The 12,960-nt window shown below is 37.5% G+C and overlaps 1 protein-coding gene and 1 long non-coding RNA gene across 2 annotated transcripts in view; one reads left to right on the plus strand and one right to left on the minus strand.

Moving 5' to 3' along the window:
• The window catches only part of LOC133520522 (uncharacterized), a 101,305-nt gene that overhangs the window by 56,465 nt on the left and 31,880 nt on the right, over positions 1 to 12,960 (plus strand). The window lies entirely within an intron of this gene.
• LOC133520521 (protein timeless homolog) overlaps positions 3,006 to 12,960 on the minus strand; it is a 35,991-nt gene continuing 26,036 nt past the window's right edge. The window contains exons 14-22 of the mRNA XM_061854995.1: positions 12,061 to 12,259; positions 10,857 to 11,005; positions 10,595 to 10,689; positions 9,932 to 10,141; positions 6,945 to 7,121; positions 6,320 to 6,517; positions 5,713 to 5,909; positions 4,835 to 5,285; positions 3,006 to 4,410 (exon numbers count right to left, since the gene is read on the minus strand). Coding sequence (XP_061710979.1) covers positions 4,322 to 4,410; positions 4,835 to 5,285; positions 5,713 to 5,909; positions 6,320 to 6,517; positions 6,945 to 7,121; positions 9,932 to 10,141; positions 10,595 to 10,689; positions 10,857 to 11,005; positions 12,061 to 12,259 — 1,765 coding nt within the window. The 3' untranslated portion in view covers positions 3,006 to 4,321. The remainder of the gene's footprint in view (positions 4,411 to 4,834; positions 5,286 to 5,712; positions 5,910 to 6,319; positions 6,518 to 6,944; positions 7,122 to 9,931; positions 10,142 to 10,594; positions 10,690 to 10,856; positions 11,006 to 12,060; positions 12,260 to 12,960) is intronic.

The following is a 12,960-nucleotide window of genomic DNA, read 5'->3' on the forward strand; positions in this document are numbered from 1 at the left end:
AAACGGTAAAACTAATTAATTCAAGTTTCATGCCGTCATGTTATTATAGCTCAACGCGTTCTCCAAATTTTCCGCAGGTGCTCCGACTCCCATCGAAATATTTTTACACCGATGTACCTACGATGTTTAGGTAAATCAAACCCAAAGCAAACAGAATAAATCTCTTAAGTCAAACGCCCTACCCCATCTCAAAAAGACACCCCGAATTATTCACCGCCTAGCTTTAGCTCGCCTAGCAATAAATCTGCTAGCATTAACAAAAAATCTGTAATAATAGATAGAATATTAAGTAAGGGTCGTGCTTAAAGATCTCACTATCAAGGAGGGTAGGAATTAATCACTTAGTCAGACAAGCTCTGCAGAGATATCGTTAATTTAACACTTAAAACGTTTTTATTCGACTGGATAATTGTAAGGGGCGGTCGTAATGGGCACGTTCGAGCGCCGCAAAGATTGATGATGTGCTGTGTTGAAACATTAATAAAGCTGACTGAACATTTGAATAAGAAAGCCTTGGCCCGAGGGATTACGCGATGAAGCGATCGTTTGTGTTTTTTTGGCGTGTAAATATATTCAGATTGGTACAGGGCTCTCTATTTCGAGTGGTTTTTCAATACCGCCGGTAGCTCGCCGTAATTCTGTTGTAACCTATCGAAATCGAACTCAGTTTTAAAGTGCAACTCGTACATCATTCGGGATTGGCTAGCATAAGTGAGACAGAGCGAATTTATGATACTTTGAATCTTCGCAGGCGTTCTGAATTTCCAACTGAGTCAGCAACTGTTTCGATTTTTCCAAATATGTATCTGTTACCTACTTATCCTTTGTCGGATAATTAATTACATTAAATTACCCGCTCCTAGGAACTTAATAAGCGCTTTGAAACCAAGTTATTTTGTGTGTGTACTCGTGTTACATTAATTAAATAATTCAGATGGATATTCCGAACGTCAGCAGATTCCCTTGGAATAAGTGTTTTTAAATGATGAAAGCTCTGATTGTAGCGGAGTTCTGTTCTCCAATGTTTAACTGTATTTGATTGAAAATACTCTTACATTTACTTTGGGCCCCGTCTATTTACACAAATTTTGCTTTGTGTACAGTAATAGGTAATTATGTAACATAGGTAGGTATAGCAAATTATGCCGGGTCCGCAGATTAAATGCAAAGTAGAAATAATTTGAATGTTATTTTAGGGCGGGACTGTTTATGGAGCTAGATAATGTTAGAAAAACACTGATACATTTCCGGGAGGGCGCTAATCTGATAGCAAGTGAAAAGATTTAGTGTAGGCCCAGCGAAATTAATCTCCGCAAGTTGTATGATAGGTATAATAGGGCTAATCTCTTACGGTACGGGGTCGAGGGGAATTTATTTAATTAGTAATGGGCAGTTTGTGAACGTATCTGCCCATTACCAGAGTGTACGGAAACTACATTAATCCGGTAGGATTAAGAGGTTGGCAAACGGATTTGTTAAATTAACAGATTCCATGTCTAATGTGGGAGATACCGTAACTGGTTCAAACCACAGCCATGCGTAGCTGACTGACAAAGAGACTAAAGGTACAAATCGTTAAAGTCCCTTTATACTTTCCTTGGCAATTAATTTAACTTAACACTATTTAAATACACTTTTTCACACTTACGTCAGATCGTAACTAATATGAAGATGCTGAAATAATACGACAAACCAAACTCTAAACTCAATATCGTGATGTTCCACATTACAACAATAAAGTCAGTCCTTTTAAAAATCCTACAACCCCAGTACATCTTCCAAAAGCTCCATTTGCAGATACCTTCATATATTTCCAATTTGCAGTAACGCTTGGTTATACTGCAATTGCAGAGTATTTGCAATATCGGGGCAACACACGGTCTCGCAGTGGAAAGGAAATACCAACAAGTGCGCGCACTGAATCGACATATTGCTAGCATCAATGATATTGGAATTCCTGCGTTTAATAAAGTTTTTTGATATTTGTATTAGCAGAGCCGTAGGTTACGAAACCACGTTTTTTGAATAAAGAAAAAATGATAAATTTATTGGACCGGGCGGGTTCAAATCCATAAAGCGTTAAAGAACCGGAACGTAAATAGAAATAAAAAACTATAGGTAAAGGATATGATGAAAATATTTGTCTGGTTAGAGCGCCTAAGCTTCGGGACGTGAGTCCAATTCTCGCCCGAGGCGATAATTCTTCCATTTTTGTTTTATGCTAAAAACTTTATAGATCTTTCTGTTTTTCATTACGGCTTAAAGGGATTTGGACCATAAGCTGATAACATACGCCTACAATATTCCTCAGGTACAGCTGGTACAGCACGCTATGGTGCTTTGAAGACCACTGTATATTGCTAAAAATACAGTATATATTATACAAAACCAACAGGCATCGATAAAAAACCACAGAAAAAAAAAAAACAATAGTACACATAGTTAAATCTTGTTTGGTAACTGGTAGGTATACGCCGAAAACGTTTAAAACTTGCCGCATTCCTGCATTTGATAGCTAGTTAACAGTTGAACCAGTTACTAAACAGACCTAGGATCACACCCCTATCTTGCAAGGACATAGGATTTCGTAGATTCCTTATAAAATACTTTACCTCAGAATAGCAGAGTCCAGTTTTTTGCCCAAAATGGAGCATAACCAATTATACAAGCGATAACCCATTATACAGCTGTTGTGCCTAAAACCAATAGGAACAAAGGGCGCTAAGAGGCCACCGCATAAACAAACGATTGTCCCTTTTGACATGTTTCGAGTGTAATTGTCCGATGTTTACATATGCCGTGTTGCCCGGCCGAGGTAAATTAATTTGCATAGAGATTCGAAATACGCCACACTCGGTTTGCTACAAATATGCCTGAATAATCAGGAATTATCGAATGAAATACGCATCAATGGACCATTAAATAGTAACTGCTATCACTAAATATTTATTAGTTATAGATGCGGATTTGTTCACTCCATACTAGTCTATTAATGGACCGCATGGTTTACCCATTAGTTGGTGGAAGTTTTAATTAAATTTAGTCAGTGCGTTATATCAATACGACATATAGATATACAAAATTGTTGCGCAGGACGGTCCCGACTAGGTGAAGGACATGATAATAGTTGATAGCCGGCGGAAGTGGTCTGAATGGCTCCGCCATTTCGAAAAATTTCCAAATTCTGTTACGTCATAATTCTGTCCAAATTCACAAAATTTCACAAGAATCATGTGAAGAATGCGATCTGGAGAGGAGATCCGGATAGTTGAAGCATTTTCCCAAGCTGAAACGAAGCGCTCGGTCGGTCAATTATAAACACTTAGCCTATTTTCTCGGTGTTCACCTCTATCGGCTCCAAATTGGCGCGCAAAAAGATTGAACGTTAAATATTTGTTCATGTAAAAATGTAAATATTTAACGGGCGCAATTTCTGTTTGATATTTCATTCAGGCTCGCCACGGTAAAGATTGCCTCAGCAAAAACAAACTTAAATTATAATACCAGCAGAAAATACTTTTTGGATTAAAATTAGATTCCCTAAGGGCCAGGCGAATCCAGCCAATTAAAAAAAAATCAGACTGATTAGGGGAAGGAGGGATTAAAAAAAGTTTTTGTTTTACTTACAGTCATTATAATTAATGGAAACAGAAACATTTGAGGGAACAATACAGGAGAGACCAAAAATATCTCAAAGTATGAAAATTGTAAAAATAATTGGACAAAGAATAATATGATTATTTTTTTGCTTCGTGTAAATAAACTCGCGCTCTAATGTCCAACAGGTAACGAATGACGAAATAATGGTATTACATAAACAGGCTAGAAAGGTATAGAGCAAATATTTCTAAATTAAAAATGGCGCTGGCAGTATGTACACCGTGTTTTTTTTCCGTTAATTTAAAGGGCGCATTCTTGAGCTTAAATTAAGTAACGTTCTCAAAGACAATGTACTTCAATTAACTTCATTACGGAGATAATCAATAATTTATTTTTATCTTATAAGGCCCCTACAAGGGTGTACACTAGTAGGGGCCTTAGAGCCTGTTTACATAATGATTTGTGTTTGGTTGAGTTAAATATAATGCCCGTGTTACAACAACGCTATATATTATGCAACATTTAATTAAATGGAAAAATATTTTTTTTCCAAAATTATTTATGCCATTTAGTCTCCTTAAACATACTTACTCACGCCCCGAAGTTAACGGAATTCAATGAAAACACGGTGTATACGTGCCGCTTGTGCGTAACCTCTATGGTACGATACGTATAAAGACGGAGGTAGTGTATTACCGGCCTGCTGTAAGCATCAGGGTGATCAGTCCGAATCGTCGTCGATAATGACTCTGCGCTTCTTCTTGTCCCGGTTTATTGACACAACTATTTGCTCTTCATCTTCGCTGCCGTCTGCAAGAAGACAATGAACTGATTTGATGCTTTTAACAGATGCATAGATTGCAGCAGTCCCCCTAATCCACGTGGGTAAAGAGGCAAACATATGCTACTCTACTTTATTCCTGATACCACATGGTGTTATGTATAGATAGGTCCGTAATTTTGGTACCCATGTTGACATTTTTAACCTCTAAATTTAGTTATACGAAAGCTTTAGTTTTTAATATGAAGGTAGTATAGAAGGTAGATAGTATTTTAAATCTCGAGAAAATACATATGGTCCGATAGGACAAAATTCGTGTATGGATTCGTCATATTCATATTGTGTCCCTCTTAGGCCTTCTAAAAATGGTATTACTCTTTCCCTAACAAACCTTATCAAGATCAAGGGCTCCTATAAACTGGTTAGAGCTAAAAATTAAAAAATAAATCTTACCTGAATCTGCTTTAGGCAAGCCACTTAAAAAGTCTTCCGTATCCGGCACATCAGTTTGCAATGTCTTCTTTGCAAACGACAGAAGGTCCTCGCCATCATCCCCACCATTCACTACTTCTTCCTCAATTCTCGGCAGTTTTCCTCTACTGTTAGATTCGTTAGATTCCAGGCTACGACTTCGTTTCTGACTTCTTTTGACTTCGGTACTTGAAGCGCTTTTTACGTTTTCAAGATTACTTTCTCTCATCTTTCTCAAATTGGTGAATAGGTCGTCATCATCACTAGATTCTGCGTTCGTATTGTCATTTGCAACTTCGGGAACGTTTTCGATAGCAGTTTCGTCTACTGTGGGATCTATTATTAGCTCTTTATTTACAGCCTTGATTATAATTTCGCGCCTCTTTCTAATGGTTTCGAAATGTAAACTACTGGGAATCCTCCAATATGCTTCCTAAGAAATAAACAAAAGCATGAGGGATAGTACTATGTTCATATTGAAAAAAATCTTGTTTATTAAACAAGATCAAATCAAAATCAGATTTTCTGGTGACATTGACCATAGTATATTATAGACATGTAGATAATAAGCCAGTCATTTTTTTAGCAAGAAAGATATGCGCCCTAATAAACAGGAAGAAGCAAAACGCACTTTTCTATGCATTTTGTAATTAATCTAGGTACCTACATTTGTTGATTGTAGTACCTACATACTTCAAAATTTTGTTAGACAAACTTATGAGTTTGTAAAAGTTGGTCTATCAACACTTCCACTAAAATATAAAAGGCGATAATTAGTAATAAAAATATGCCTCGGCATTCTCGACAATCGAAAAATACAAAATCAAAATTATAGTTTTTACCTAAGACAGAAAACTTACTTGTTCATCACTTGGCGGCATGATCCCAACTCCCATCAAGACCTTCTTGAACATCTCGTTCTCCATGGCATCCACACAATCGCTAGATAGGGGGAGTAGTGGGATACCTTCGGCAGTCGGGTCAAACCCTTCTGCTTCTTGGTCGAGTGCCACTTCTTCTAAGCTTTCAGCTACCCACTTTAGAGGTTCCGTGAGACCTTGATATGCAAAAAAAAGTATTTTAAGAGTAAACGTATGAAATTACAAAACACTGAATTCAAAATTACCAACATTACGCCAATACGTGACGTGACCCTAATGAATGGTGAAATCTATATTAAATTTTGTTTCCCGGTGTGTTTGGTTAATGTTCGTTGCACTCTATCTTGTTTTATCAAATAGGTATTTTTTGTTCTTGGTATTGGGGGCTCTTAGAATGTCCAATATTTATTCCGGTGTAAATATTAAACACAACACATACAATTTCTGTTTTTTTAAATAAAGAAAAAGCGGAAAATATCACCGCATCCGTTGCGATGACTCTAAGCGAGCTACTTACCTATGTCGCTAGTAGACGTCTACAATCTGTACAAAAAATAATTTCAAGTTTTATAGTTAAAAAAATTACCATCATCGACAGCGCTGACCATTAACTTGGCAACCTCGTTGGCGCTGAGTTGGATTTGTTTCTTCACCGGTTTCTTTTCGTTCGAGACTTCCTTGGCTTTCAAGGTCTTTTTGACCGGCTTCGTCGTAACAGGGGATGACGGTCGTGAACCATCGTCATCGGAGTCGGAATGTGCCGACGATTCGGAGGAAGAAGAATCTAGGTTTAAAATAAAAAAGTAAGGCTATAAAATAATTAAAAGAAAAATAATAGTAACTGGAATTGTGGAATTTATTTATAAGTCGTTTCTTATAAAAACAATACGAAGGTAAAGTTAGCTATGAGTAAGAACGCCACGTCTTGACGGTTTGAGCCTGCAACTCCCAGCATTCACTCACCACTAGACTTATCGCTATTGCCTTTAACTTCACTGTTGCTCTTCATTCCCTGTCTCTTCTATCGGTACCGTTTCTTGTCCTGTATTATATGTACAGAGCTCCAGCAGTCTTACGTCGAAGCTTCGCATCGGCCACCTACACGGCATGCGGCCCATTATTAAATACTAGGCCGAGTCTTAAGACTCAAGCCATCAATGCCTATTAAGAACGCCTTGTCTTGACAGCTAGTACCTTGAACTCCTACTTACCACTAGACTTATCATTATCGCTGCTGCCTTTCACGTCACCGTTGCTCTTCTTTCCCTTCTGTCTCTTCCTTCGACACTGTTTCTTGTCCTGTATGATACCCAGCTCCAACATCCTTTCGACGAAGCTTCGCTTCGGTCGCTTGCGTGGCATGCGACCCATTATTAACAGCATCGGATCTGTAATAAAGTAACCTGAATAGAACTCTTTACAATAGCTGGAGTTAACGTTACCCGTTTATTGTGTCGGAGTTACTGGGGGTATACAAAAGGTGCTACGTCTAATACAGCTAATTTCTTTTAACATATTGGTTTGTTAGCTTTATATTTAATTTTATTAGTAGCTCGATTGGTCTCCGATTTACAAATTTGGCGGCAATGATATTTTAATATCAGAGGTAATTTTACATTTTGCTTGATCACTATAAATACGCCTACTTTAAAATAATGCCATTAGGTGGTAAACCATTTAGACATGACTAAGACTAAGCATAAAGTGCCATTTATGCTATCGTTCGTTTTTTTAGCATTAGAAAAAAGGTAAACAATCTTGACGTGTCTTTTTATTGAAGATGATTAAAAAACCCTTTAAAAAATAGTTTATACTACTTATGACAGCAGAAGAATGTAAAAGATCGTATATGATTTATAATTGTTACATATTTGCTGTGACTTATTTTTGTGAAGTGATTTTTAATAAAAAGACACATCAAGATCGCTTACCTTCTTTCTAATGCAAAAAAAAACAACTATATTAAAATAAATCGCCCATTATTCACACATGTATCACGGACACAGATACATCAAGCTTTAATTAACCATATATAGGTGCAAATCTGAAAAAAATTAACATACATTTTAGAGATTTATCTAGTCAGTACCAGTACATATCAGTATTTACTACGAATCTTCGTATTTACTACTGATATTTACTGTATATGTTAACTTAGCAATTTATTTAAAGGGAATAATATACCTAAAATTAATAATAAAACGTTAAATACAAATAAATTATTCAAATAATGAAGAGTTAACAAGGAGTAATTACGTAGAGTTTTCCAATAGGGGTTCGTCGGCCTCGCCCGAGTCGAAAGGCACGGCTGCGGGGTACTTTAAAGCCGGGGCTGTACAGTCGACGTCAAAGATATGTCTACATTTTTCGCCTTATTACAAAGGAGGAAGATGTAAAAGTGTAAAACTTTGACGTCGACTGTGCGATCATTCATAATGACGTTAATTTAATTACGGTATTGAATTATGATTATGACAACATTATATATTGACTGCAACTGGCTGATGTAGGTACAGTCAGAAAAACTATTAGCCTAGCAGAGCACCCTAGCAAACATTTTTTTATATGGTGCTAAGCTAATAATATTGCTAACTGTACATATGCATATGTGTAACATATTATGAAATGTGGTGGTGTCACCGGCGATCAAGTTTTGCAATTCGAGATAAAATTGTCACTCAAGGTGCATGATGCACATATGCAAAACGGCCCTATAGAAGGTAATATTGTTCGTATTATAAACCCAATTACGGGAATCAGCGTAATGGCGTGCCTGAGAATATTTTTGACACGCCGCCACTTTTACCTATATTCCTACATAATAATATATACTTCATACCATACCCGTCATTTGTAGGAAGCAGAATTCTGTCCACAAAAGGGATAATGGGGACCTAAATAAAATAGTCCAAACTAGGACGGGTCGGTAGTACGTAAGCACAAAATACCGGGTGGGGCCTGTAACAGGAGCAAAAAATTAAACTGTAGGCTGTACTACACAAACTGACCAACATTTGTTCAACGACTTTTAAAAATTACTTGTATTTTGATTTTTAATACACTTTTAAGTTTATTCTAAGACGCAATGTATAGTGAATTTTTATGTTTAAGACGTGACAAGCAACGTTAATTGCAATGATGCCATCCATTGAAGATAATTTTTAATTTGTATAATAGGCCGTCTAAAGGCTACATAGTTTAAAAAAATTACTGAATAAAAGTCATCGTTTGAGGAGTAAAATCTATGTTTTAACTGTTTGCTCGTATTACAGGCCCCACCCGGTATAAATAGAATTATTAGAATATCGGATTGGAATCGGCATCTGTCATGACAAAGCGACGAATCCTTAAGTAATTTACCCGGATTTCGGCTAATTTGCACAAAACATTTGTTGGAAACTCCACAATCAAATTGTCTGCGGTTCCTTGACCAAATCTTGGACGTAACTTAAGTAACTTTGGGAGGTTTTGAGTTGACTATTAAGTTTAAACAGTTTAACCAACGGGATCACGGACAAAAGTCAGCGTCAAATGGCCAAAGATTTCAAAAGTAAAGCCTAGTCAAGATAGCAGGAAACCGTTAAATATTTCAAGACAGCTCCTTGTCAATGTTGACGTTTTTTAGGGTTCCGTACTCAAAGGGTAAAACTATTACTAAGACTCCGCTGTCCGTCTGTCTGTCTGTCCGTCAGTCACCAGGCTGTAATGTATCTCATGAACCGTGATAGCTAGATAGTTGACATTTTCACAGATGATGTATTTCTGTAGCTGGTGAGCGAGTTCGACTCGCATTTGTCCAGTTTATTTAATGAAATGATTAGTGGCATCCCAGTAGAATCGCCAAACCCTTCCCAAGGCTGCCTAAGCATTTCATCTTCCTCTTCACTGAAATCCTTTGGTACTTTCTTCCTCCGTCGCTCCTTATTGCAGCGTTTGGTGACGTTATTGTCAACATCTTTTGAATGAAATGATCATACAAACTCAGGTACCAGTAGAATCGACAAACCCTCCCCAAAGCTCCCTAAGCATATAATATAATCCTCCTCCTCACTGAACTCTTTTGATACTTTCTCTCTCTGTCGCTCCTTATTGCTGTTTGGTGGGAGCGCGGAATATCAGATCTAGCTCATCTCAGCCAGTAGTTCCTTGATGAGACTATTATGAAAGTTTATTAACTGAAATGAATATAAAAACTTACCAGTTGAATTGCCAAACTCTTCCCAAAGCTGCCTAAGCATATCATCCTCTTCCTCACTGAACTCTTTAGGTACTTTCTCCCGCTGTCGCTCCTTATTGCTGCGTTTGGTGGGAGCGCGGAATATAAGACCGAGCTCTTTTAGTTTCTTGATGACGCTTCGCCGCGTTCGGGTCTGGTCGATAAGGTTCTCGAGGATCCAGTCGATGACGTCTGTTAAATGTTTTATTCAGTTGTAAATATTCCATGAATATTGTAAATGTTTGTAAAAACTTATGTTTTCAAGCATGTACGTTTGCGAGAGATACTAAATTTTTTTTATATTATACTTTGGGTCCGGTGTCGTTAAGACGGAACATTCTCACGGGAGATGTCGCTATGCGCCTACTATGCGTTTGCATTTGTTTAATATGCACGCCGCACGCCCCGGTCCGCTGCACGCCCAACTCCAGCGTCCACTCAGGCCTTGCACTAAGGCGTGAAAACAAGGAAGGAATTGAAAGTTTCGCACGCTTCTGGTAAGTTTCCGTAGCTCAGTTGGTAGAGCGAACGGACCGGTGTTCCGAAAGGTCGCAGGTTAGAGTCTTGACCGAAGCGGTGAATTTTTTCATTTTTTCAATGTTTCGATTATGGCTCAAACACGCAATTTGAGGATGGTATGAATACCTTGATCAGTTTGTGGATTAGACTGGTTCTCCATGTACAGGTTCCGTAATTCTTCTTCCTGTTCCTCGCTCCAGGTACCTTTACCCACTCTATCCCTGACAAATAAAAATATATATTCTAAGGTATATTTCAATACAGGTTAGATCGTATGAGAATTAAATGATGAATGCCTGTATTATGCTTTTATTAGCAATTTTACTGACTTTATTTAGAACCGAGAATAAACGCAACAAATACACAGGAAAATATAATTAACACTTACTTTTGATCGGAGTAGAGGTCGTACCCGCACTCTATATCGATGGCATCCTTCGAATTAGTCCAGAAAAGTAGCTCAATAAAAACTTTAGGATTTTTTTGCGCGACTTCAGTAAATTTCCTCAGTATAAATATAGCAAACTTTTCCAACTCCTGAATAAAAGGAAACGGAATTAATGATTACCATTAAATGACCTATTTGGCTTCGTTTTTCAGAAAGTTAAAACTTAAGTTATTTTCTTTTTCTAACAAGTTGGATCTAAATAAGCCTATAACAATATTTCTCAATTTCTCCGTTGTAAGCGTTCCACGTGGCATGAATTAATTTCGACCTAAATATTTAATTAAGGTGGCTTGGATTAACTCCGACCAAAGGATAAATCTGACATCGGTGTATTTTCTTGTTAAAACATGACAACAGCAGTAGCTGTTAATCTAATGGGTAAAATTTAATTTTTTATAGGTATAGTAAGTATGATAAGATAAGAAGAGTTTTTAGGCGAAACTCTAATACAAATGTACTAAGCATCCCATGTCTACATAATGTTTAACAATTAAATTTCACGTATCATACCGTTTCTTTCTGACACGGATGGCGTTCTTTTTCGGTTTATCTTTGCGCGTCATCAGTGTCAACCAGACATAGAAAAGATGCGGATCCACACGCAACAAAGGTGTATGAGCGAGATAGCGCTATGCACGGTTACGGCGATGTCCCATGTGAATAAATGTGAAGATCGACTAAATTTTACTACAACGCATGGGGATGAATAATGCCAAAGCTGAGAGCAGCCAAACTTGCAGGTCAAAATAAAACGAAACCGGCCAAGTGCGACACAAAACGCACCCCAACGATTCCGTTTCATCAGTTTTTTTACAATGCTGGAAAAAGTGCCTACTTTGCTCCAAACTTTGCTCTCAAATTCGAAATTTAATTTAAATTTTGAAATTTTATATATTGTGGTAGGTATGTTAAAATATATGCCAATGTAAAATGTCATCACTCTGTCACTTAAATGAGGTTGTGTGATATCGTTTTCGTATATAAAACCTGTTTGAGAACAATTACCTAGTACGAAGCAAAGTAGGCGCATTTTACGGTGCTTAATTTATTTCATGAACCGACTCCCAGTTAACATAAGATAAGAAGAATTTAAAGGGTTTTTATATACTGAGTCGCAACCCCGAGGAACCAGTACCATACCAACCTTAAATTGAGGCATAGGGTTGTTGAGCATCTTCTGAAAGACCAAAAACAAAGACGCTTGGAACATCATAGCTGGACGCTTGCAGTCCCACGCTATTCTGTGCAGCATTTTTGTGATGCAGTGGTTCGTGTGTGGTAGGTTCTTTTCGTAGCCGTCTAGAAGGGATGCACAAGCGCTTACTACTTTGGGGCTGCAAAATCTGGTGAAGAATTACATAATGTGTTTATAGATGACTTGAGCACTCAATGCACAAAACATACAACACAAAACGTCGGTTCTGACGTTGTTTGGTCACTGTTAACCTAACACGCTTATCCTTGCTTCGCTCGTCGTCTCATGTATCTTAACTCAGGCAGAACGCCCCGAAAAATAGTTTTAGCTAGTGAAACGCGTTAGAACATATTTTACAGTACATATGGGGCTACTTTATAGCACTAGTGCGAGAAGTAGCATATTATGTTACTGTGTCGAACATTTAAAGGGCCATATGTACTGTAAAACGTTGTACGATACATGTGCGAATAGGTAATTCGCAACTCGTGTCGATTTAAAACACTCCCTTCGGTCGTGTTTTAATTTATCGCCACTCGTTTCGAATTTCCTATTTTTCGCACTTGTATCGTAATGTACTATTTTAAAGCATATACTAGTTTCCACCTGTCGAGGCCTGCTGGCTTTGTAAGGAATTGTTTTGGCTAGTAAAACCAGTGTAACATGTTATGACATTGTACTTTTTTTTTTCATTTAATCAAGGAAAATAAAACGGAGTTTTAACTGGGGAGGATGCATTCTATAACGGGTTTTGGTATACGTTAGCATACATAACTTGATCAAGGAAATCGCTGCTTATGCCCATGTAGTGTAATTCAGATTTCGGGAGTTGCGATTTAGTGTACCGAA

Source organism: Cydia pomonella, chromosome 8 (genome assembly GCF_033807575.1).
Source record: "Cydia pomonella isolate Wapato2018A chromosome 8, ilCydPomo1, whole genome shotgun sequence".
Classification (NCBI taxonomy): Eukaryota; Metazoa; Arthropoda; class Insecta; order Lepidoptera; family Tortricidae; genus Cydia; species Cydia pomonella.